Genomic DNA, 27,915 nt, shown 5'->3' on the forward strand with positions numbered 1-27,915 from the left:
ATTCAAGTTTTGTGTTAAGTATTATACCAGCAAATGTATCTAATTTCATTTTCTATGTGAAAATCACCTTATTTATATTCATATTTTAAATTATTGTGGCTTCATCAGTGAAAGTACTTTTTAAAGTAAAGCAAACCTTTCTGACTTAAGAATATATGCTCTCTGAAATAAAGATGAATTTTGAAACAGCATGCCCTTCCACAGGCATTTTAAAGGTCCTTTTCCTAAAAGAAGTCTTCTGGGTAAGGCATATTTTAAGTTAATGAGAATTGTTTCAGCACTTAAACATAGACTACTAACTTTATTGAGCTCATCTTCAATTCGACAGGCATTGAGATGAAGCGCAGGAAACTCTTCTTCTTTCACTTTTTGAATGATGTCATAAACTAAGTCATAATCTTCGGCAGTAATAGCTGAAAAGTTGATATGATGGGGAATGATATCTTGACTAATGTTACCCATTTTCACAAGTTTGATGATCATTTCCGAATTTCTGAAAAGCAAAACGGCATTAAAAAAACACTTGTGGGTATGGGAAGGAGATTTTTTTCAAATATAATTATGCCATCAAATCTAAAGGTAATTGATGACCATACTCTGCAATGCATTTCTCATTTATGACATTTGCTTTGAAGCCCAGAACTGCAAACACCACCAGTGTGGCCAGGATAGAAGTAAAAAAATTGATGAAGGACACCAGAACGGCATCGAAGTGGCAGTTGTTGTCTCTTTTGTTGTAGCTTGAAAAGGCGATGACGCCACCGAATCCCAGACCCAAGGCAAAGAACACCTGAGCTGCGGCTTCTCTCCACACCTTTGGCTCCAGCATGATTTCAAGCTGTTTAAAATTAAACAGTACAGAAGTCAGCTACAAAATATAATTCCTCAATAATCTACAAGGAGTTGACTCTGTTGTTTACATATATCAAAATGACACACACCCAAAGGTAATTCAAAACAGAGGATTATCTGTTCTTAAGGAGAAAGAACAAATTTTTCATTGAGGAATTATACAAGGAAAATGAATAAGAAAGACCATAGACTATCGAAACTTTAGATGGAGATGTTACCTACATGGAGAAAAAAATCATATGGGAAATTTTAAATATCTTTAGGACAAATCAAAGGACTATTTGAGACAGAAATGAACTATCTTCGCTTATTTCTATTTATGTCTTTGTTTTCTTTCCAAAGCAAAATAAACCAGTTAGCCATAAAAGTTATAAATTTTATTTAAGTAATGCCATAAGTTTTGTGTTTTCAGGTGACATCTAACAGCCAAAGCAGGTAATAATTATAAGCTGGGTAGAGTTGAGCTATTTGTACTTTGCATATTCACATAGGTATTAACCTTTCATTTAGTAGTTTCCTGAAAGCTTTTCCTTTGAAAATTGAAGTAATTAAAAGTTCTAAAGTTTGGAATCTGTGCTGGACATAATTTTCAAGTAACTCTGCTTTACTTCTTAAACAATTATCACTGTATGTAACTAAAACTTTTAAATGGAACAATTAATATTAGCCATATTGGGCCAAGACCTCAATAAACAGTTAACTTTGATTTCAGTAATAGTAGTACTTAAATCAGTATTTTATCTCTTTTCACCTTTGCAATAAAATTGCCTTTATTGGGAACAAAGCCAGATGTGGTTAAGAGCATGACTTCCATAGACAGTCATTTAATAATCTAAAAATAGTGCATCCTAGGGTAAGTGGCCTGTCCACTCTGAGTTTGATTTTTCTCAACTGAAAGATGAAAGTAACAAAATATGTAAATACTCCTCATCACATTGCCTACCATGCTGAGTCCTCAGTAGCTGCTAACATGTGGACCATAATAACAGCTACGCTGATCAGCGTTGGAAAAGACCCTGATGCTGGGAAAGACTGAGGGCAGGAGGAGAAGAGGGTGACAGAGGATGAGATGGTTGAATGGCATCACTGACTCAACGGTCTTGAGCAAACTCCAGGAGATAGTGAAGGACAGGGAAGCCTGGCATGCTGCGGTCCATGAGGTCTCATAGATTTCAGCAAATGAAAACCGAACTCATTCAACTGTCTCTCTCTACTTTTCCCACTAGATGGCAGACAATACCTATTTACTAAAGACATTCTGATTACTTCCAACTCAGAAACGAAATCTGCATTCACTGAGAATATTTTGTATACTTAGATACTTTCTCCCTTACATAAACAACTTAAATTTAAAGGAAATTGACAACTTTGTATTGTTATTATATTAACTATCACATCCTACAATGGCCTAATAACAATCTTATCAATAGTCCAAAATGAGCTGAAGAAATAATTCACTATATTTTAATAGTTATTTCCAGCTCTGGTTTAAAATGTTAACCAAGTATTGCAGTTTTAAACATGGGGACCATGTAAAAGTGTCACATTCAAGTATCTAGATCTAAAATATCTATTTACATCAAATATTTAGAATCATGTCACAAACAATTACCAACTTAGAGACAGGTGATATTCCAGGAATGCACACCAAAGCTAGTTGTTTTAAACTCAGAAAACTTTTTTTTCTATATTGTAAAAAAGAAATGTTTGTGGTCACTAAGTGTGGCCCATTTGTGGCTGATTTAAATGATAATATAGCTGAAATTCATAAATGTGAACTAATTATTCACTGAGGAATTCTAACAACTCTACAGGACTTTTGAACAATAGAAGAGAAGCAGATCACAATGTCAACATTTTTGCTACTTGAGAATGAGCAGAACCCAACTTGGAACCAGATACTCAAAACACAGCCTCTTTTTCACAGTACCACAGAGGCTGCCAGGAGTGACAGTTCCAGGGAGGCTAAAATCTTCTACCCGAGTCTCTCAGCATGATGCTTGGCTGCAGTCAACCCTCAGACAACTTCCAATTTCTGAACTAAAGTGAGATTGTTTTTATAACTCATTGTCTGATTATGATAGTGTTAGCACACTAATTCAAGTATGATTTCATTTCAGTGAATATCCAAAATCTATAGGTACCTCAAATATGTTTTTGATTTTTTCCTATCAAACCAAGATGACAAGTCCACGAGGATTGATTAATCAGGTTCAATGAGCCCTACATTGAGGTCAGCTCTAAGTTGAATGACAGAGTTTAAGTTCTGAGCCTCTTAGGGAACCTAATGGAATTTTCTTGAAATTCATATGCATTTATAAAAATTACAGAACTTCCCAAACACACTAATATAAATACTATTCTAGAAAATGCCAAACCTCAGAACAAGAAACTTTGAATTTTTTCTAAGACAGGATTTCGAGTGCAATAGCATTCTTAATCTGGGTCCATGGACTTTAGAATTCTGTCAACCTCCTAAGACGCTAAGCAAATTAATATGTTCATTATTTTTTCTGGTAAGATCCTATTATTAGCTTTTTTTTTTTCCTCAAAGGAGTCCATGTCACAAAAGGTTAAAAACCACTGAAATAGAAGAGGAAGAGTAAAGATTGATAAGTTCTAAACTGTACCGGTGTAAAAATGGGAAGTTAATTTATTGTAAAAGAGGAACTTCTGAAGTTTAAATAGTGAAACTTACTCTAGATGAAGTGGGACATTTAAAATTGGAGAGAGTTGGATATAATTATAGATATCTAAAAGCCTTGGTTTTACTAGGCTGGTTAACATAACAGTTATAATTTAATAGTTTAGCGTACATTGTTGTACGTAGGTTCGAACAATTATCCCTTAAATTTAACTGTGGGAATATTTTGACAACATAAAGCTTTTGTGATCATAAGCCTTAACTGGAAATACAGTACATACCTCAGGGGTAAACATATGACGGATGCCATCAACTGAACCATTTAAAAGGAGCGCTCTGATTAGGAAGCATATAAGTACCACATATGGGAACAGAGAACTAAAATACATGATCTGCAAAGAAAGAAAGATGAAAATAGGTGAGACACACAAACAACCATATTCTTTCTCATACTTAAAGATTATTTGGGCTGCTCTATACTGGACTTTCCTGGTGCTCAGATGATAATAAATCTGCCTGCAATGCAGGAGACCTGGGTTTGATCCCTGGGTCAGGAAGATTCCCTGGATAAGGGAATGGCTACCCACTCCAGTATTCTTGCCTGGAAAACTCCATGGACAGGAGTCTGGCGGGCTGCAGTCCATGGAGTTGCAAAAAGTTCAACACAACTGAGTGACTAACACTTTCACTTCATATTGTCATACTGTGAAAATGACCCTTTTATAATAAAATAATTAGTACTATTAGTACATTGTTTAGTCATCATAGTAGAATGGCTTATTAGTCTTGATTTGGTGTGATTCATTAAGATCTATTTGGGATATAATGAAAAATGGGAAATCTTCCTTATTTAATCTCCTTTAAAATAGTCCGTAGGTGTGATATCACTTGAATAGTGTTGATTCCTCACAGTTCACACAGTTCACAAACAAGCAGTATTTAAGGGAAACAAAAGGACACTAACTCCTTAACAAGTACCTACTTTATAGTTTTAGATAGCAAAAGTTCTTTAAAAAAAAAATTAAGCAAAGTTCCATTATAATTCTGTAAACCTTCTAGACAGTGGTCCCTGTTAAGGCTTCTATAGAACTTGAATAATAGAGTAAATGTTTTACTTTCTACCTCACAAGTCTTCATCATTAAAGAAATGCTTATCATAGAAAAGCAATTGTCCTAACCAGACATGTACTGCCTCCTTGACATCTCCATGTGGTTTCTAAAATTCCTGGATTTCCCCCAAAGCTGTCCCCACCGATCTTTATCTCCCACCACCCAACAGTTGTTCAAGTCAAACATCCAGAAGTAGTTCTGCACGGTTTATAATTTCCTGGTTTCCAGACCATCAGCCGGGCTATTTCATTCCCTGCTTACATGCTCTCCAGGAATCTCTAACACAGTAGGAACAAAATGCAGACGGCTGTCCTGCAAAGCCTGACACTGGGCTGCCTATCTGCCTGCCATCCCACCCCTTCCCTGAGCTCCAGCCCCGAGGGAAACCAAGCTCTTCAGCTTCAGGGTCAGAGCAGACTGTGCCTCCAGTCTGAGGCACTGGTCTTTCCTCTCCTCCCTGTGACTTGCTCCTCTTTATTATTTCTCATCTTCATCTTTTCAAATCTTCATAGAACACTCAAAACAGGACTATGCCTTTTTTCCCTATCCAATAGGCCCCCAAATGCCCTTCCCTATGTCCCATGAACCTTCAATGATATTGTTTTGATTTGGTTTGACAGCATTTAACACTGCTGAAATTGTGTTTACTTGTTAATTTCCAGTCTCCCTTACTGAAATATAAGCTCTGTGAAGGCAAGGACCTTTTCTCCCTTGCTCACTACCAAATTCCAAACATCTAACAGAGTTGTTAACACATATTAGGTATATGATATGTATCTATGGGGGAAGGAATAGAGGGAAGGTGAGAAGAATGGAGGAAAAAACTGAAAAACTGCCATAGCAGAGGATGACTCAGGCAGGTCAGAGATACTGAATCCTGTAATAATTGCAGACAGACAACAGAGAAGTCGGCACAATCATTTGCACTTCTATTCTGTATACTTTGTAACTGTATTTCAATATTATTAAAAATATTACAAATAAAATCTCTGCATAATTAGGAACCTAAGTTTCTGTAAAAGTAATTATATTCTAATTATAAAGAAATATAATTTTTCAATCAACTCACAATGGTCTAAATTTCAAATTGCATCCATTCATCCACACTTCTTGATTTTTTAAAAATCAGAATGCTTTCAGATAGAGTACTTTTCATTCTTTCTGCTTACTTTTAGCATCCTTTAAACTTGTGGGTCTACAATATCTATTCAAGTAGTCTTGGTCTCACTTGAATTGCAGCTATTCCTTTTATGATTTTGCTTTCAAATCTTGAAGCTAACTAGAAGGGTGGATTCACTTCTGCATAATAGTTCATCTTTTTGTTGTTGTCTCTTTTCTTTAACAGAACTCAAATTTGGTGCCTTTGGCAACCCACTCCAGTATTCTTGCCTGGGAAATCCCATGGACAGAGGAGTCTGGTGGGCTACATGTAATGTAGTCCATGGGGTCACAAGCGTCAGACCTGGATGAGTGACTAAACAAAGTGACAACAGGACTTCTGTTAAGCCATTTATTTTAAAAGTGAAAATGGAGACTGCACACGAAAATAATCTGGATAGTTTGGGAATGATTTTTTCCAATCGATATGACATACCTCAGTATATTTTTAACATAATTTCAAATTAGAAGCTAACAGAGTAAATGATTCTTCCTGGAACTATATTTGTCCATACTAAACAACTCTAAATCACCAGAATATGGTTCTCTTTCCACATCCCATAACCAACTGATCCCAAGCTGACTCCAAATTTCATGCAAGCCCCTTTGCTTTCATCCTCAATGACCTGTCACTTCACTATTAGCTTCCTGCTCACTTTGCCTCTAGATTTTTCCCTGCCGGCTCTCCTCTCCATCTTGGAAATTCATCACCCACACTACTACCAGAATGATCTTTCTAAAGATCTGATGGTGTTAATGAACTGCTAAAAAACCCTCAAATACTTCACACTGTTTGTTAAGTAATAGCCAATCATTTTACCAGTGTCCATAAATACCTTAATACCTGCAGTCAACTTAGCCTTTCAAGCCTCACCTCCCATAAGCTGCACAAAGTGTATGTAAAAGTCACACAGGGTTACTGAGCAGTCTTTGGGCTTCGCACATGCTGTTTTCCATGCCTCTGGTGTCTTCTCTCTGAACTTTCTGCTGAACTCTTCTTCAACCATCAAACTCCCCAAATTTACCTCCTCTGTGAAGCCCTCCCCCAAATCCAGGTTAATTTCAGTGGCTGCCTCTATGCTATCATGCACTTATGATTTGCAACTCTGTACTGCATGTATTCTGCTGTAATTATCTGTCTCACTCATTAAGTTATAGGTTCTATGTGAATAAAGGTGGGGTGGCCTATTATCCTTTGCACACTCTTTGATACTCAAAAATATTGTACATTAAGAGCCAATTCATAGGAACTTTTCCTTTCTGTACATGTTCTCTTAAAGAAAAGAAAACCCTCACCTTTATCCTATAGTACTTAAAAAAATGATGTACTAATTATATGATCGGACAATTCAAGCTTCTATTAATTCAGCAAGTATTTGAATTCCTAAAGACACTCATTTGGCTTCAGGGATAAGATTCTAGCTTAGTTTCGTCCAAAAATGAACACGAAGCTTTCATGTTGGATATAACATAAAGAAAAGTGACAGTCAAGATTTTAAACATAAAAACATTTAAGCAGTATTAGGTAGGTCACACCTGAATTTTATTCTTCTGTGAGCAGGCAAAAGAATAAAAAAAATTTACTTATAACTATGTATAAGTAAAATATTTACTTATTAAATATTTACATATTAAATTATTTACTAGTAAATTATTGTTTTATTAAATAAAAGATTTACTTATTAAACTATTTACTTATTATATTTACTTTTATTTTATTAAATAAAATACTTATTAAATATTTACTCATTACATATTTACTTGTTACTTATTATTAAATATCTATTAATATTTACTTATTAAAATATTTACTTATTAAATATTTACCTATTAATTCTGAGATTTAAAGATGTGTCTTACGTCAGTATCTTACAGAGGTATCCATTTTGTGTTTCTAAACCCAAATTCTTCTCATTTAGTGACTCTCGGAATACTAAAATTGTCAGTTGCATAATATTATTAAAAATAGTTTAAATTCTATCTAATTGACTATATGTAAAATGCTACCCCTCAAGCACTTTCTCCTTATTTTTTGCATTGTTACTTGTTAATATTTGATGATTTATTACCTGCCTTTTCCACTAAAATGGAGATTCCATGAGGACAGGTATTTTGTCTGCCTTGTTCACCGCTGCACTTCCAGAGTTAGATCAGTGCCCAGCACATAGTAGGTGCTCAATAAATGTGTTCAGTGAGTACATGAGTGACTCTTAAGTAGTTTCCTTAAGAACTGGGGACTAAAACAATGAAATATATTTCTTTGGCTGGTTTTAACACTCCCTGGACCTTAAAAGTGCTTCCCTTGTGGTTCAGCTAGTAAAGAATCTGCCTGCAATGTGGGAGACCGGGGTTTGATCCCGAGGTTGGGGAGATCCCCTGGAGAAGGGGAAGGCCACCCACTCCAGTGTTCTAACCTGGAGAATTCCAAAACTGAACAGCCTTTCACAGCAAGGACATTCAATAAAAGAGATAAGTTTACAAATCAAAATGTTATATGAAAATACTTTCATTCTACTCAACTATCGAAAAGCAGTAAACATATGAAATCATTTAGGTGTTTTTCTCTTTTTTTATATTAAAATGTTTAAACATACCTTCAGACAGTTATTCTCTCTGAGGATTTCATAGCCTAGTTCTAGCTCTGCTACTTACCAGTTGTTTAATTCTATTTATTCTTCCTAAACTTAACTTTGCAGTAAAATGGGGATATGGTTGATTGGATCGATATGGTTGATATGATTGATATGGATATCAATCATCTGGTTGACAGAAAGATTAAACAAGCTAATGTATGCAGAGCGTTTACTTGGCACAGAAGTAGTACTGATAGCAAAGCAGTACCAGTAGAAAATATTACCTTTAGAGATAAAGAAAGCCTGGAGCTTCTCATTTCTATCCATCTCCCTGGAAGTAGGCATCCCCTTCACAGAGGATCCAACAAAGGACATCTGGCCATACAACCCCCACTGGACCACCTCCGCTAGTGCTGAGTCTGTACCACTGCAGACAACTAATTTCATTGTTAGCAGGCTTGATTCCCAAAAGATCTGCCTTTCCTTGAAGAATCACCACCACCCCACCACTCTCCATAACCCCAGTATTTGACCATGGTTCTACTCTCTGTGACCACACAGGATAAGGAAGGCTTATTCCTTTTTCTTCAACTGCTTGAAGATTGTGATTACAAAGCTAAGATAGCTCTTCTCCATAACAAAGGAGAAAATAAGGATTTTGGTAAAAATCCAGTATTACAGGTGTAATTCAATTGACTCATGCCCACCTGACCTAAAGGAGGATGAGACTGTCATATTCCTGTCTTAATTCATGCAGTTTCAAATTAGCATTCTGTTTGTATGTGTGTGTATTGGCGAAGACTTCTAGCTGCTAAATACTCTTAGTTGTTTTTTTTTCCACATACTAATCTTAAGCTTCATTATCCTTAAACCATATTTCTCTATACTGCATTGGTGGGTTTATTCAGAGGCTTTTTTATTTGGCAGACAAATAAAGCTTTACATATATTCCTGATAAATTTCTTATTGTATTCAGCTGATTGGTTCAGAATGAGCAAATATACATTTAGACTTTCATAACTTTGTTCGTATTACTTACAGCTTTCCTCTTATTTGTGCTTACTAAATTTTTTCTTCAAAATCTCCTGAAAAGCTAGCCTCTCCCTAAGCCTTCTCATTGAAATAATAAATCACATATAGTCTAGAAATTGTATTAGATTTTCTAGAAAAGCTCTTTTACATAAGAAAAACATCCCAAATATGTGATAAGAAAAGTATGAGAATTTTCTTTAAATGATAAGACACATACTCAGATAAAGAAAAAACAAAATGTGGTATTAAGACTTGAGCAGAGAGATGTTTGGACTTCCCTGGCTGGCCACAGTTGGTTCTTATTCTACCAAATGACATTATCTTAGGAAGCCTATAAATGTGGTTAGATTTGGCTTAGGAATCTATTCCTTTTTTTAAAACCTGACTATATTGGGACTGTGACATTATAGAAGACACACCAAGTGGAACCAACTAATTGAACTTATTTAATCACAGACTACACTAACATTTATAAAAGACCAAAAAATACTCAGGTGTGTTATCTACCATATTCATTTCTGCAAAGGAAAATAGTAAAGAAGTTTCATTAGGAAGCTAAATGTAAAATCAGCTGTGATTTACAAGCTGTAAAAACTGTCAGACATTTCTAATTAAATATGAACCAACAGGAAGCAAAGATAAAGCACATACACTTTACCCAAAAGAGTTCACTATTTAGTGGGGGAAAGTTGTCACAGCGAGAGAGGTTAGAGCACTGTAGTTCAATAACGTGGGCGTTAACTTCAGGCAGAGCTAGGTTTGACTCTAGGTACCAACATTTACTAACCTGTACTCTTTGGGCTAGTTACCTGTTTCCACAAACTTGTTCTTTTAATCTGTAAAGCAGGTCTGAGAGCAGCAATTACTTCTTAGAGGTTTTTGTTCTTTTTTTTTTTTTTTTTTAATGGGATAAAGCATATGAAGCGCTTTTCACAGTGCCTACTGCAAAGTAAATACATAATAAATACTGGCTTCTGTTATTGTTCCTGCTATGATCATTGTCAGAATCATCTTCATCATAATTTATCACCACTATTACTACTGCTGCTATATTAATACAATTATTCCCACTCTTATTAGTCAGTATATGATGGTAAGTGGCAATAGATTAACCTGGAAAGATATATGATCAGATCTATACTTGGGAAAGAAAAAAACAACAGAGATGGATTGTTACAGGGCAGAGAGAAGAACCAAAATTAATTCCTGCTGTGACACAGACAAAAGAAATAGCTTTACAACAATGGCAATGGGGAGGGGGGGGATGTACTATGAAAGCAAAATAGTGAATAACAATTACTTTTCTAATACACCCTTTTAAAAAATTATCTGATTGACTTCCTAGGGTATCTAGAACTCACTTAATGTCATTCTCAACCACAGTCTCATAAAATTTTCCATTTGTCCTGGCCACATGCCATTTAGTCTTTTATATTACTCAAAGTTTCTTGTTGAGATTATTATAACTACCTCATGTTGAGATTTTTAAGAAGCACTCCACAATGGACTTTTAAAATCTTGTAAGCAACTATTCCCTAGAGCACCTATAGCAGAGAAAAAAATGATATAACACAAATAACATAAACAAATTCTTTATTCTACTACATTTCCCAATTTCCATGATTGGAACTAATCAGACGACTAAACATTAGGTTCAGCTGAATACCAGCAAAAAGAAAGGACTGTTAAGTGTTGACAAAAAAGTTCAAAACAGATCTTGATAGAATAGGGAAAGATTATAAATGACTTTAGATTTCATTATTTAAAAAAAAAAAAACTTACATCTTTATTTGTGTCCTTTCCTTGGTCTAAACACATTTTTTTTTTAAAAAAAACACCACTTTTTACCAGTCTTTAATTAACTGCCTAGATTGATGTGTTACTTGCAGCTTGCTCAGACAGATTTATTTACATGGGCTTGAGAGGGGCCGGGGGTGGGAATAGTTCCCAGGAATGGAGATTAGATGTTTAGCAGAAGCAGGAGGGGCTCTGACATACTAACTTTTCCAGAAGACTGAATGCCTTTGATCATGGCCAGGCACACCACAACCCAGGCAGCCAGCAGGCAGATGGTCATCTTCCAGTTTAGGCCACCGCTTTCAGAAATGGAACTGGAAATATTCAGTGCTTCTCTGTACCAATAATAGGTAGTGGCGGAACTTTTCTCACATTCTGGCTCTACAACTGTAGAAAGAAAGGTAACACAATCATTTCAGACTAGAAAGAGTAACGAGGCTATTTTTTCCCCCAGTAAGCCTGTAAATCAATTCTTAACATTTCCTAGAAAAAGTACTGCTATTCTACAGAAGCATTTAAATCCACAATAAACTCTCCTGTGCAAAAATATGGGAAAAAAATCAACAAACACGAGTCCTCTTTGATGATTATCTTGTTACACACTTCTAAAACAGGAATGTGTGAGGTTTTCATCAGGGGCTTTCCTGATGGTTCAGCAGGTAAAGAATCTGCCTTCAACGCAGGAGACCCAGGAGACTGGGGTTCCATCCCTGGGTTAGATCCCCTGGAGGAGGAAATGGCAACCCCAGTATTCTTGCCTGGAAGATCCCATGGACAGAGGAGCCTGCCAGGCTACACAATCCAAAGTGTCACAGAGAGTCAGACAAGACTGAGCATCAAAGCACAAGCTTTTATCAAGCTGATTAAAACATATCAGTTTTATAGCCCTTTTGCCCCCAAAATTATCTGACTGACTTCCCAGGGGCAGAGCCAACAAGAATGCTAGCTGCTTGGCATATGTGACCTTAGAAATGGAGCTAGTCTCAAGTGACTTGTGCTGTAAACATAAAAGACAAAGGAGACTTTGGAGACTTAATATGAGAAAAACAATGTAAATTATTACATTCCTATCTTATGTTAATTTTATGTTAGAATGTTAATATATTGGATATATTGGATTAAATAAAATATTTCACCTGTCCCTTTTTACTTTTTGTAAATATGGCTACTAGGACATTTTAGACTACATATGTATGTTACATTTGATATTTACCAGACAGTGCTACAGAATTATTCTTTATATTCTAGGATATAAAATTAAAAGTTAAGAAAAACTTAGAACAACAGAACCCAAGACATAAAAACAATTTCTTCAATCTAAATTATTCTTTTTCTCCTCTTTTTTATTTTAATGCAAATGTAAGACATCAATAAGTATGAACAAAATAAAATATTGTCTAAGTTTGTAACTGAAGGCTGACAATTTTTTATCCTAACATCTTGGAGCACAATAAAATAACTTATAAAATAACACAATAAAATAAAGAGCTAGATAAATGATGCCAAACATCTATCTTTCTGAGTATGTCAAAGAAAGTTTGTTATAATAACTTCGAAAGATTTTAGAAAAAATATCTTGAAAGCTCCCGGCTTTACTAACTTTATGATCTCTAGATACAAAAACTCTACATTGTAGATATCTTACAAGTGTGTGAAGCATTTTTCACCAAAGGACACTGATCCCAAGGCAGAGGCTGCTGAAAAGATTGAGAAAAATAAAACAGACTCCAGCCAATGATGACATTGTAGTAGAGAGCCACAAAAAAGCATACCTGCAAAATAAAATAGTGTGATTACATTAAAATTCTCCTGCCCCTACCTTTGAAACAATGAGATGAAATGCATCAAAGCCCATTTAATACTTAAAAAAGAAACTTTTTTTATTTTTATTTGAAACACATTAGCTTTTCTAAAATGATGACTCTCACAGGCCTTGAGAAAATCCATTAACGAGATTGTACCACATGCACATTACAGCATATTTTGGGTATTAGTGCAAGCTCCAGTAGTGGTTTTTTTAACACATGATTAAAGAGTTGAGTAGAAATAAATGCTCCAAGGTTGCATTTAACTTCAGGTTATATAATTACAAACCCTGTAAAAAATTATATGGCATATACCATACCAGGAAACTTACAACACAACTTGCAAATCCAATCCCTCCCAGTTGAGGGCTTATATAATTCCACACACCAATGCTTCCTCGCCGAATTCTCTGACCCACGGAAAGTTCCAGGAAAAAAAGGGGAATACCTATTACCAGAAGTAGTATTAAATATGGCAAAAGATAGGCACCTATAGAGAGAAGAACAAATAAAATAGATTATATTTTCAACAGCCACAGTAGAGAATACACTAATTCTGATTATCTCATGAAAGATGACATTTAAACTTCCATAAGTATAATCATAAAAGACTTTAAAGAAAATGCAATTTCATTACTTTAAGCTTTCTGGTATTTGAAACCTGAATTTGACTGCTACCAAGAGTTTCTGATAAAAAATAAGTATGAAAAAAAGTAAGGATATCAATGAATAGCTTTAGTTTCATTTTATTGAAAAGGTAAAACAACTTTACTTTTTGTAAAAATAATTGATTCCTTAAAATATTTTCTCAAATGGGTTTCAAAAGCTCCTGGAAATCTTTTTCACAAAATGTTAATGAAGTCATTTATTAAATTTTACTCAAACTCATCTAAATCATGCATTTCAAATCTGATAAATCAAAATGAATGAGATGTTATGATATTAAACTGACTTTTTCCCTAAGTAACAATAGGGAAGAAGAAGTGCCTGCTTAGACTGAAAGAGAAGAAAAAAGAAAAAGAACGTCTACCACAGACAAATGGCATTTTATTCTCATATATACGTTATAGAAAAAGTTCACTTCAGGAAATAAGTAATTTTTTGTTTTCCAAAATTCCGCTAAGGGGTAGGTAACACTAATTTTTTTTAAAACGATAATTATAGCTATTATAAAATATATGTGCTATTTTTCATAGTAAAGTTTTCATACTTAAATATATATACATATTATTTTACAGCTAAATCTCAACTTAAGATATATGCCCAGTGACTTAAAAATGTACTATATCGATTGACAATGTTAATATTAGACTCTATGATTGATAAAGTCAAATATGAAACCTGTACTCATTTCTAAGTGAGAGTACATATTCAAATTATTCATTAGATAACCTTTAAAATGGACTTTCAAATATCATATCTGGAGTTTTTTCCAACCAGATACTACCAAGTGGGGACTAATGTCCTTTTTAAAGAGGAGGCCATTCATTATATTTCTCTCATTAAAAAGAAAATGTTTAATGGTATTGAATAGATTTTGGAAGCTGTTCAAATTGTTCTGGTACCTTTTCTGTTGAAGAAGTAAATATTAATGATTTTTTTTCAAGTCATTTATCTCAGTGTCTATACACGTCTTAAATAATTTCCACGTATAAGAATTTCCTTTAACACAGTGGTTGGTAGAAAATCTCTACTCTCTTACAGCTGATTTTCAGACTTTGAGACATGAGTTGATTCTACAGAGGAGTATGTAATGTAAAGCATCGATGCATGAGATTATAAAACAGAATTATCAAAATTCAAACGCTAAGATGACTAGTAGCATTCAGGCACTAATGACCTGAGAATGTTTCCTGAAGGACTGAAAACGCACTTTCACACCTGCATGAAAACCTGGGGTGTGAATAGGTTTATGTGTGTGTGATCGACTAGGAGAAAAAAAGAGAATGAACAAAGACGGGACTCACTGGGAACATTTTCTCAGTTATGTGGACATGACATGGAATTAGATACCTAGCCATTTCTTCTGACTCAAACACTCTACAGTCCCGGAAATACAAATAGTCCTAGTTAAAACACAACTGAGCATTTACTATTTGCCGGGCATACTTCTATCCATGTTGTATGTAGTCACTCATTTATTCCTTACAAGAATCCAGTGTGGTAAGCACAATTATTATCCTCATTTAACAAGGGTGGAAATGAAGCCAGAAATACTAAGTTAACTTGTGAAAGGTCACCTGTATAGTGAGGGAAAGAGTCAGGCTTCCTAGTTAAATTGGCTTCAAAACCTGAGCTGGTAGTTTCTACACTATAACACTTACTAAACTTAATCACGGCTACCCTGGTCACTCAGATGGTAAAGAATCTGCCTGCAATGCGGGAGACCTGGGTCCAAACCCTGGATCGGGAAGATCCTCTGGAGAAGGGAATGGCTACCCACTCCAGTATTCTTGCTGGGAAATCCCATGGACAGAGGAGCCTGGCAGGCTACAGTCCATTGGGCAGCAAAGAGTCAGACATGACTAAGCAAATAACATTTTCCCTTTTACTCTCGAGCTTAATCATCATGCTTTAAGTAATATCTTCAGACAGATCAACTTATATTGGTCTATTACTTTTTATTCTGTTATTCATAAAGTACCTCAAATGATGAATAAGATTTACGCAAGTTGAGACTAGTTAACTAGTCAAATACCCTTTTGAACTCCAACAGCCATCTCAAAATGATGAAGTCCATTCGTGTTTCATAATATCACTCTCTAGCACGTGTAATTAGAAGAGAGAAGACAATTCTTGGAAAGGCATCTTGATTTTCTTTACATATAAAAGTAAGGAGCAAGAGCCATTTTTGCTAACTGATAACCAACTCCTTTAGAGTTTTCCACCAAGACTAATATTATATTAAGCAGCAAGCAACCTGAGTTTTCAGCCAAGATAGCCTCTTCCTTAATAGTATGGTCAATAAAATGCATAAGGCAAAAGGTCTGAAAATCAGAATTCATCTTCTGCCCATCTTGCAAATGGGATAATTTTTTGTGAAATATAAAGCAGGGTAGTACTTAGCTGCTTGTGGCTGATTTGGTAAATAATTCATCTGTGATGTTAAAGACTAGCTAAAGAGCTTGCAGGTTCAGTGGAGTGATGGGTGGTGGACCACCAACTCCATGTATTGATCCTTACCTCTCAGGCAGATTTATCACACAGGCTGTGTGTGCTGGACTAAGTTGCTTCAGTCATGTCCTACTCTTGGCAACCCCATGGACTATAACCCGCCAGACTCCTGTCCATGGGATTCTCCAAGCAAGAATACTGGAGTAGGTTACCATTTCCTTCTCCAGGGATCTTCCCAAGCCAGGGATTGAACCCACATCTCTTATGTCTCCTGCATTGGCAGGCAGTTTCTTTACCACTAGCGCCACCAGGGAAGCCCATCACACATGCTGCTGCTGCTGCTGCTGCTAAGTCGCTTCAGTCGTGTCCAACTCTGTGCGACCCCATAGACAGCAGCCCTCCAGACTCCCCCGTCCCTGGGACTCTCCAGGCAAGAACACTGGAGTGGGTTGCCATTGCCTTCTCTACTGCATGAAAGTGAAAAGTGAAAGTGAAGTCGCCCAGTCCATCACACATGCTACTTTCCCCCAAACCTGTTGGGCTTCCCCTGGTTGAATTAACTAAGCAAGACATTAAATGCATTTTGTCACCTGACATCTTAGCTTTTTATCTTAGTGACTAAAAGAAACCATTTCACATGTGAATGGTTTTATTACTTCAACTGATTTACAGGTTGGTAATTAAATCAAAATAAAATAAAACCATGTTTTTGTCCTGTCACCAAACCTATCACAAATTGGAATCAAGTACCAAAATAGTAATTCTTTCTTTTATGTGTTGAAATGCCACATACAGAACATTTAGTATTTAAACACACTTGTTTTAACAGCTTCCATATATGTATATAATATACTAAAGGTAAAGAAAGTAAAGCAAATGTTAAAGTTATTTTAATTTAATAACCCTAATGTTAGGTAAAGTTCAGTTTAATCGGTAGTACTATTGAGCCTGTATCCTATAGGAATCTATTCTTTTGTATATGTTTTTATTTTCTTGATTTTAAGACAATTTCCACTAAATAACCCTTGCAATTATATGCACAAATACAAATAGCTAAATATGCTGATGGGGATAATCTGTTTGAAATCAAAAATGTTAATTTCTTTACAGCATCTTAACAGTGCTGATATCTAAAGATGAAGACTATCTGGTATTATATTAATTATCTGGTTAAATTCCTTCTACTGGGATCTACAAAGTTCTGGTTGGCAACTGAAGACTATAATCATTCTAAATTATATGTAACTTTGTTTCACTGAAGAATGAAACAACTCAAAATTCAGAGTTAATACACTGTGGATAGAACATTCTCTCTCTTGTTCACCAATGTATTTTTTTATCAGAAACTTGAGGATTTTCTCCAAAGTGAATAACTGACAGGAACAAGGAATGGAACATTGGTTAGAAAAGGCAGTAATTTAGAGATGTTAACAGGATCCAGAGAAAGAAGTTGAGACCATGACCTTAAGCATTCCTTGTGTGTTCATAGCAAGTCATTAGGTTTCCTATGGAAACCTAATCTGAAAACAGAGCTCAACTCACTTTCAACAAAGGCGTCTCCCTGGTTTTACAATGGAATTCATAGTTTCTAAAATACTGAGACTGCAGCAACAATGATTGCTATTTGACATAATCAACTGCAATTTACTCAGCAATGTATCACTAAAAAAAAAAAAAAAACCAAAAAGGGCAGAAAACAGAAACTTACCGCCCCCGTTCTTCTGACAGAGATATGGGAACCGCCACACGTTCCCTAAACCTACAGAAAATCCAACCTGGGCCAGAATGTATTGGAGCTTGCTGTTCCAAGCTGGTCTTTCATCTTTGACTTCAGATCTTTCTCCAACATCTGTGTCTTTCTCTTCTTGGACATCAACAATTAGTTCACTCTTCTTAAAAGCATCATCAGCTGAGTCTTCATTGGAAAGAAGGTCTTTGACAGACTCAATAACCTCATCATCTAATTCTCTTTTTACCACCTTGCTATTCTTCGGCATTGGAAAGTGTGGGTAGTAGTGGTAGTTTTTTTTTTTTTTAACTTTCCTTTTGGCAAACTTCTTAATTCTTTTCAAAAATGTGTTAGTTGATGTGAATAAAAGATGGAGGAGGATATCAAAGAAATCCTTGATTCAAGGTGATAAAGTCTTATGGATCCTGGATCTGTTTGTTCAATATTCTGCAGGTATCTGTAAAATTTTAAGTTGAAAAACAATAATATTTAATGAGGAAAAATATTTAAATACCAAAGACTCTGTCTTCTTAATTTTTGCGATGCAAACTCTTTCTGCATAGTATAAAATATATGCTTGTCCTTGACCTTTCAGAGCTTAATATTCACAGAAGTAGAAGAATTGTAAAGTACACAAGAGCTTGACACATATTTTCTTTTAGCTAACTTCTTCCTCCTTGCAAAAATCTACTTCAGCCTCAGATATACCCCATTGCATAATGTATACTCAGTTCATTTGTAAGTAGAATTTTGAAACCTTTTCTTAATTCTTCCTTCTTCCCTCTCTGACTAAAGTACATTCTAATTTTATCACTTATAAAATTACATAAACAATTGCATGCCATCCCTGTAAATTTGTCTTATATAGAATTTCTTCTGTTAGCATATTCATCTACTCATTCATTTGCTATTAAGGGAAAAGTCGTTAAAGAATATATTGCAGGAAGGGAAATTTCTCCTTTCCTCTCTTACACCCTTTGGTAGCGAATACATTTGTTTTCTATGTTTGTAAGCCTGTTTCTGTTTTGGATTCATTTGTGTTATTTTTCAGATTCCACATATAAGTGACGTCATTTGGTATTTGTCTTTGTCTTACTTCACTAAGCATAAAATTCTCTAGGTCCATCCATCTTGCTACAAATGGCAATATTTCATTCTTTTTATGGCTGAGTAATATTCCAGTGTGTGTGCGTGTATACACCACATCCTCATAAGCCAATTGCCTGCTGATGGGCACTTGGACTGCCTCCATGTCTTAGCTATTGTAGACAGTACTGCATTGAACAGTGGGGTTTATGCATCCTTTTGAAGTAGTTTTCCATTTTTCCAAATATATACCTACAAGTGGAATTGCTGGATCATATGGTAGTTCTCTTTTTTAGTTTTTTAAAGGAATGTTTTCCATAATGGCTATACCAATTTACATTCCCACCAACAGTGTACAAAGGTTCCCATTTTTCCACACCCTCCCCAGAACTTATTTATAGACTTTTTGATGGTAGCCATTCTGACCAGTGTGAAATTATCTGTTTTAAAAGTAACTAAGTGTATGAGAGTTTCTCCTCAAAACTAGATCAGGAAGATTGAAAAATGATATCCAAAAGAATTCTGCCATTCACTGCTAGAAAAAGAATGGAATTCTTTAACGGAACTGCTGTTAGGTTTACATTTAAAAAGTCAGAGAAACACTCTGTCATACTTTATCTTATAACCTTAATAAAAACAGTACTGGGTAACCAATGGGAAAAAAAAAATTCTTTAACTTAATCATCTATTTGTCATTTTAAGATTTGGATGGCGTTTCATTGATTACAAAATTAAAATGTGTACCCCAAGGAAAAACACTAATTTAGGATTTGGTGAAGGTTAAAAGAAAGACTGTGAAGAAAATTCTTGAAGCAGAAGCATTCCCAAAATATTCTCAAGAATAGAAACATCTCTAGAATAAGTGAAAAACTTCTAAAGGTAACTATTTTAAAGAGGCCAACAAGGTTTGAATAAGGAAATAGTTTCATGAAGTTAGGGAGTATATCTGTTTAATTTGCATTATCTACCCCTAAAGCTCAGTAAGTATTAGTTCAATAAATGAAAACATACAATCGTTGAAAAGCTGAAAAAAGCTGTTTCTCAATAATTTTTGCTGGAAGAAAACGACCTGACATATAAGAAAGTGTGATTTGTGAGACATAAATGATCTAACGGTCTACATTTTTTGGATCATCTAATGATAAACTGTTGGCATAATAACTTTACTGATACAAGGATAAGGGCATTTGTTTTAATTTGACAAGTTTGTAGTTGTGTCCTAGACTTTTTACTTAGTTGTATAACTTCTCGCAGTTATATGACTCAACTTAGTTTCCTCAGTAAACATTTATCTACTATTCTTTTTGCTTTTTTCCATAAAATAGAAAGGGATGTATTGAAGTTTAAAGTACTATTACACTAAAACTCTTCTTCATAAAGAAAAAAATTTAAAAACAGTGTTACTCATGAGTCTCCCCCAAATTAGCTATCTCAGAATTGTATTTCTTCTGTAAATTTCTCATCTTTGCAGGAAAAAAAAAGAAAAATAACAAATTTAGACACTGTTGCATGTTTTTTACATATCCAACAGATAATTATACCAGCTTACATAGTATATCTTTTGGCAAAGTTTAATTTGAAAATTCCTATACAACAACCCAAAGTTCTTATTTTCTATGAAAAAAATCAATGTCTAACAGAAACAAAATTTAAATGCAATTTTATATTTTAAATTCCTAAAATATACTTAATTACATATACAGATTTATAATGCAATAATCTTAGGCAAACTTTATAAAATTTAAAACTTAAAAAGGAATATTATATATCTATTTGCATGCATTTACAGTTCCTTTTCTACTATAAGCAAAAACAAAAGTGATAGTACATTAAAAATGTCACAAATTAAAAAAAAATGTCACAAGTAAAATAATTTATACTCTCTTTTCTCACTGTTTCTTACCCACCTCCTCCTCTTAGGGATTGCTGCAGGATAATATGGGATGGGGCTCACTATAGGATAATATAGGGTGGGGCTGCAGTTAACATTGAAACTTCCACAATAACAAATGAGTTGTTTGGGAGGAAAAATATCTCTTCTTCAATAGGCCATAATCTCTCCACGGAGAATGACTTTATCTTACCAATCTCACATTCTCAGTGTTTAACTCTGTCAACTATATGAACTGAAAGTATGGCGAATTACATTGTATAATAACTACAAGTATTTTGCATTATTACACATTTGGTTTCGTTTTTTGTTTTTTTGTTTTTTGTTTTTTTTTTTGCCTTTTGCCTTTTGCCCCAAGGTCCTATATTTACTGAGTCAGAGGCATTCCTTTCTTATATAGAGACTGCATATATCCAAAAAATATAAAGAGTTTCTGAGTGGAGTTATAAAAACTTACTATATGAGACAACAATTTGTAAGTCAAATAAATTTCAAAATGTTAAGACCCAACTTTTTTGAAAGAGAAAATTTTTATGGATGCCAAAAGCTTGCCTGAAGAACTTAGTCCATAAAAGTATGGCACAGATGAAGATTTGAAAATATAACTGACTATCTCCAAAAGTGTATTACTGTTGCTTCAAAACAGGACTACCCAGGAAGGACATGAAGCAGTGAGTGATAAAGTATTGATGTTCTACAGGTCACATGAGCAGTAGGATAATCAGAATCAAGTAGCTGCACAGTTTCTACCAAGTTAGCATCATCCACTCCTGTCAGAGTCAACTGGGCAGCAGGCTGTCATGACTGCTCCTTATCTGCACCAAGGAGCTGCATTAGCTGTCATCATTACCTGGGAAAAGCCTCCTATCTACAATGGAGCAACAGATAGTCAAGAGCTGGCTCAGAAATACTGCCTGTGGGTCCAATACAGCCCACTGTCTGATTTCACAAAGAGAACTGTATTGGCACAGGGTCATGCCCACAAATGTACATATCTCCTATGGCTAATTTTGTGCTACAAGAGCTGAATCACTTTGAATGCATTGCAAAGCTTGAAACATTTACTATTGAAAAAATTTAACAACCAACCACTGTGTATGCTCAGTCATGTTCGATTCTTTGCAGCCCCATGGACTGTAGCCCACCAGGCTCCTCTGTCCATGGAAATTTCCAGGCAATATTAGTGGAGTGGGTTCCCATGTCCTCCTCCAGGGGATCTTCCCAACCCAGGGATGGAAGGAACCCAAGTCCCTGGCATCTCCTGCATTGGCTCTTTACCACTAGCGCCACCTGGGAAGCCTGACAACCACTCTTCCAGAGATTAAATCTGAACTGAAGGTGCAGAGTGCTCCAAGTCACACCATATATGCTCCATTTTCATGACACTAAGCTTTTTATCACATAGTATGACAAGATAGAAATCTCCCTATTCAAAGGTAAGATTGTTTACTAAGTAATTGTGAAATTAGTTGCTAAGAATGAATGAGTTTTACAGAGAAACAGGGTGATGTATTTGAGGGTACAGGGGTAATAGTTGAGAAGGAAACAAAAGCAAAACATAAATGTAGTATATCAGGAAACAAAATTAATGAAACACAAAATAAAGATGAAATAACAGACGTTTAGATAATAATAATTTCAAAAAGTAATGCGGAAGTGTCAACACTGAGATAGTACTGAGATAAAAACTCCTAGGGATTTCAAACAGAAGTAGAAAGGAGAAATAAAAGACTTCTCAGGATATTCAGTCACTTCTATAAAAGTGAAGAGAAGAAAGTACTTGATCTCCAGTTTTCATACTCAAGTATCTTATCTTTTAATTATAAATGTCACAGGCACATCGTCCAATCCATGAGAGATCTGATGAGCCCTATGGGGAGGGAGAGGAACAGGCTACACGATCGTGAAACTTAGTCAATCAGGACAGAGACCCATGTTAAACAATAGGAGTAAACATTAATTTAAACAGGGAAATAAGGCTCAAACATAGGAATTATATTTGGAGAAAAAAATATATATGTATATATGTAGGGAGAAAAATATAAATATAATAAAAATTAATATCAAAAAATAATCTAAAAAAATCAGGAATTTAAATGGGAGAAAGAAAGAAAGGTATGGAAATGTCTTCATCTTTCATGGCAGAAAGCAAGTTAGGATATTGTCTAAATGTGAGGGACTTCACTGGTAGTCCAGTGGTTAAGACTCTGCACTTCCAATGCAGGGGACACGGGTTCCATCCCTGGTTGGGAACTAAGATCCCATATGCTGTGTGGCATGGCCAGAAAAAAGAAAATGTAAATATGAAACTCATGGTCCAAAACTGGATAATGACTGCACCTCTTCATGTTTCATATAATCCTTCTTATTTACTACTTTTAATGGGATCTTGTAGGAATTAATTTTTACTGGTATGAAGACATGTATTGGTGCCAAACATTAACACCTAGGATATAGAAATAGACTGAGTTTAAATCCAAACTCTATCACTAATAGTTTTATGACCTTGGCTGAAATGCTGAGTTAGCTAATAATAAAGAGCTTGGATAAACGCCAACACATTGAGAGTACTCAGTATATGTTTTCTTTTATTACTATGATAATAGTCCCTCTTATATTTGTATTATATTACAAGTTAATTCTATTAAGGCTAATGTGAGTTCAAAGCAAATGCAACATGTTTCGGGTATTTTTACACCACTTTAAAAAGAAAAAAAAACAGTCTTCTCTCTCTGCATAGTTCAGTTCAGTTCAGGTCAGTCGCTGTTATGTCTGACTCTTTGCGACCCATGAATCGCAGCACACCAGGCCTCTCTGCCCATCACCAACTCCTGGAGTTTACTCAAACTCGTGCCCATCGAGTCGGTGATGCCATCCAGACATCTCATCCTCTGTCATCCTCTTCTCCTCCTGCCCCCAATCCCTCCCAGCATCAGGGTCTTTTCCAATGAGTCAACTCTTCACATGAGGTGGCCAAAGTACTGGAGTTTCAGCTTCAGCATCTGTCCTTGCAATGAACACTCAGGACTGATCTCCTTTAGGATGGACTGGTTGGATCTCCTTGCAGTCCAAGGGACTCTCAAGAGTCTTCTCCAACACCACAGTTCAAAAGCTTCAATTTTTCAGTGCTCAGCTTTCTTCACAGTCCAACTCTCACATCCATACATGATCACTGGAAAAACCATAGCCTTGACCAGACGGACCTTTGTTGGCAAAATGACGTCTCTGTTTTTTAATATGCTATCTAGGTTGGTCATAACTTTCCTTCCAAGGAGTGTCTTTTAATTTCATGGCTGCAGTCACCATCCGCAGTGATTTTGGAGCCCCAAAAAATAAAGTCTGACCCTGTTTCCACTGTCTCCCCATCTATTTCCCATGAGGTGATGGGACCAGATCCCATGATCTTAGCATAGTAAATTACCTCAAAATTTAATAGCTTAACAAACAAAAACCGTATTTGCTCATGATTTTGTGGGTTAGCAATTTACCCTAGGCTTAGATGATCAGTTGCTTTGCTTCACTTGACTTGGGTCACTTCCGCACTGTAGTCACCTCTCAACTCAAGTGGAGGAGGATGGTCGAAGAGGGTCGAAATCACATTCTGGCAGGAGGCAGGAGTTAGCTTAGAAGTCCAGCTTCCCTGGTGACTCAGATGGTAAAGAATCTGCCTGCAATGTGGGAGACCTGGATTTGATCCCTGGGTTGGGAAGATCCCCTGAGAAGGGCATGGCAACCCACTCCAGCATTCCTGCCTGGAGAATCCCCATGGACAGAGGAGCCTGGCGGGCTACGGTCCCTGGGCTCACAAAGGGTCAGACATGACTGAGCAATTAAGCACAGCCTACAGTTCAGAGCACTTTGGTCCCCCTACACACAGTCTCTCCAGTGTGCGGAGCTTCAACCTGTTCCCATGACAAGCTCAGAGTCCCAACTCTAGCCAAAAGGGGCAAGCTCAACACACAAACACTAGTAAAGCCCGTTTGAGTCATAATTGCTAATGTCTCACTGCCCAAGGCAAGTTACACAGCTAAGTCTGGATGACTTGAGAGTAAATAAACTCCAAGTTTTGATGAAAGGAGCAATAAAGTGAATTCGCTAAAGTAGGTGTGAGTATAGGGAAGACAGAAGTACTGCTGTTACTTGGAAAATAATCTGCATTTATCCACTTAGATTTCCCTTCCCTGGATTTTGAATCTCAAGGACAGGAACAAAGAGATCAAAATGTTGGCATCTCATTTAACTCCAAAGGCATTATGCCCAGGCTGTAACTTCTACAGTAGTCATGGACCTGCTTCCTGGTTTTCAGAACCATTTTCATTCTTGCCCTTCCCCTTCTTATTGCCAAGCACCCCATTGTTTCTTTGAGCCCCTGTAACCCTGTTAATGTTTTTTTTTTCTTTCTTAGCCAGCATCAGTTTCTGCAGCTTGCAAACAAAATACCTCATTAGACACTGTTATAAATCACCTATTATAAATGTATTATAAATTAAATAATATACCTATTAAAATAATATACCCATTATAAATGTAACAGGCATGTTATTACCATTTATCTATTCTATGGAAAGACTTATACATTAAAATGTTTGAAATGCTACAGTGTTTAATTTGGACTTATCTTTACATTTTTCTCATTTTCCTGTTTCTTTATTGTTTAATATCTTCATGTGTAACTTTTCAGGGAAAAAAATCTATTTTAAACACTCAAAACAAGATTCAAAACCTTTTAAAATCAACGTAATAAATATTTGTGGTTCTCAACCCTAACCATTTTTAATATGTTTTCCCTTTTTTAAGATTGTTTCATTGCCCATCCATACAAATTCTGAAATCAGCTTGTCAATTTCTATCCCAAGAAACAGTCTGCTGGAATTTTGAATGGGTTTACATTGACTGAGTCTGTAGATTCATTTGGGGAACGGTGACATCTCAGAAAATTGAGTTTTCCTATTTATGAACGTAGTATATCATGGCATTTATTTGTATCTGCTTTAATTTCTATCCATAAAAAAATATATGATTTTTTAATACAAGGTTTCTATCCCTCTGCTGCTGCTGCCAAGTCATTTCAGTCGTGTCTGACTCTGCAACCCTATGGACTGTCGCCCATCAGGTTCCTCTGTCCATGGGATTCTCCAGGCAAGAATACTGGAGTGGGTTGCCATGCCCTCCTCCAGGGGATCTTCCCACCAGATGGAACCCACATTTCCTGCAGCTCCTGCACTGCAGGCAAATTCTTTGCTGCTGAGTCACCAGGGAAGCCCTTTCTTTCCTGCAATAATGCTAATCAAGTTGTTATTTTTTAAAGATCATTTAGGATTTTTATATACAAGTCATTGGTAAATAAAGATAGTTTTTCTCTCATTGCTTATCTTAATTTCTTTGTCATGACTTATTTTCTGGCTAGGACATCTACCACAATTTTGAACAGAAGTGTTAAGAGCAGACTTCATCTATGCCCTGATGTTAGTGGGAAGTACTCAATATTTTACTATTAAGTACACTGTTAGCGATGGATTTTTTTTTCCATTGGATCCTTTTACCTGTTTAGAAGTTTCTTTTACTCATAGTTCAGTGATTTTTTTTTGAATCATGCATAACTGTTGACTTTCGTTATATAATTTCCTGCTTTTATTACGATAATCACATAACTTCTTAATCTGTTCATGTAAAGTATTATGTTGATTGATTTAATATCTTTCATTATGGGATAAAACACACTTGGTCTAGATTTATTACCCTTTTTAATATATTATTGAATTAAATTGCTAATGTTTTGGTAAGGATATTTTTCAACTATATTCATGGGAAAGTGGATCTGTAAAAATTTTTTTCTTATGCAATATATTTTCCTTCTCTGGTTTTTGTGGACCACTAAATAAGAGTTTTGAAATAAAGTTTTTATTTTCTGAGAGAATATATGTAGGATTAGTTTTACTTCTTCCTAAAATGTTTGCAGCACTCACCAATAAAACCATCTAGGCCTGGAGTTTTCTTTTTTGCAATATTTTAAATCAAAAACTCAATGTATTTTATTGATATACAGCTACTTAGGTTTTCTTTTCTTTTTTCACTCTTTTAATTTCAGTTAGTTGTGTTTTTCAAAGAATCTATATTGTCTAAATTGTCAAATTTATTGGCGGCAGAGTGATTCAAAATATTCCCTAGAACTATTTAATGTCTATAGCATTTGTAGTCATATCATTTGCATCCCTTTTATCGGTAATAGGTATTTTCTCTGCCTTTGTCTTTATTAGTCTTGCTAAAAATTTCACTGTAGAATTAACTCAAAATAGATATAATTCACTATACAATCAACACAATTCTTGCTTCAACTTTTAAGGCTTTTTAACTACTGTTGTTACAAAATCTTTTGAAATTATAGTAGACACTAATTAATATTTCCAGTGAAAATATGCAAAATCTTAAAGTAGGAGGAAGGCACTTGCATCTGAGATATGCATTAAACAAAAAGATGACAAAAAATATCACAGAACCAATCAAAAGGAGGAGAATATTTTTACAAGTGAAATACAAAGTAACAACTTAAACTTGTTAATATATGTTTTACCCAAAAAGTTATAACATATCTATCAGAATGGCATAAATAAATAAATACATGATGACACCAACAATTGGTGAGGATGTAAAGAAACTAGATCAATCATATGTTGCTAATAGAAATGTAAAATAGTATAGCTACTCTAAAAAATAGTTGCCGGTTCCTTTTAGCACTAATAATAGCATTACCATGGTGACTACCATTTTGTGTTCTTAGGTGTATATCCCAGAGAAATAAAAATTTATTTTCAAGCAGAAACTTATACATAAATGTTCATAAAAATCTTTATCCATAATGGCCCCAAACTGAAAACTACCCCAGTTTCCTTCAATGGGTGAGTGGTTAAACAAACCAGAGTACATCACATCATGAAATATTAGCCATAAAAAGGAAGGAACTATTGATATATGCAAAACCCTGGATGAACTTCCAGCAAATGATGCTCAATGAGGGGCGTGATGAAAGTATTATTCTCTTAGTCATGTCCAACTCTTTGCAACCCCATGGACTGTAGCCTGCCAGGCTCCTCTGTCCATGGAATTCTCCAGGCAAGAGTCCTGGA

The 27,915-nt window shown here is 35.4% G+C and overlaps 1 protein-coding gene across 1 annotated transcript in view; it reads right to left on the reverse strand.

Moving 5' to 3' along the window:
• Window positions 1-27,915, reverse strand: part of SLC6A15 (solute carrier family 6 member 15) — a 49,835-nt gene that overhangs the window by 12,120 nt on the left and 9,800 nt on the right. Inside the window, exons 2-8 of the mRNA XM_065935477.1 lie at window positions 17,794-18,271; window positions 13,304-13,461; window positions 12,812-12,938; window positions 11,372-11,553; window positions 3,778-3,888; window positions 597-838; window positions 301-493 (exon numbers count right to left, since the gene is read on the reverse strand). Of these exons, the coding sequence (XP_065791549.1) occupies window positions 301-493; window positions 597-838; window positions 3,778-3,888; window positions 11,372-11,553; window positions 12,812-12,938; window positions 13,304-13,461; window positions 17,794-18,082 (1,302 nt within the window). The 5' untranslated portion in view covers window positions 18,083-18,271. The remainder of the gene's footprint in view (window positions 1-300; window positions 494-596; window positions 839-3,777; window positions 3,889-11,371; window positions 11,554-12,811; window positions 12,939-13,303; window positions 13,462-17,793; window positions 18,272-27,915) is intronic.

This window comes from Muntiacus reevesi, chromosome 4 (assembly GCF_963930625.1).
Source record: "Muntiacus reevesi chromosome 4, mMunRee1.1, whole genome shotgun sequence".
Lineage (NCBI taxonomy): Eukaryota > Metazoa > Chordata > Mammalia > Artiodactyla > Cervidae > Muntiacus > Muntiacus reevesi.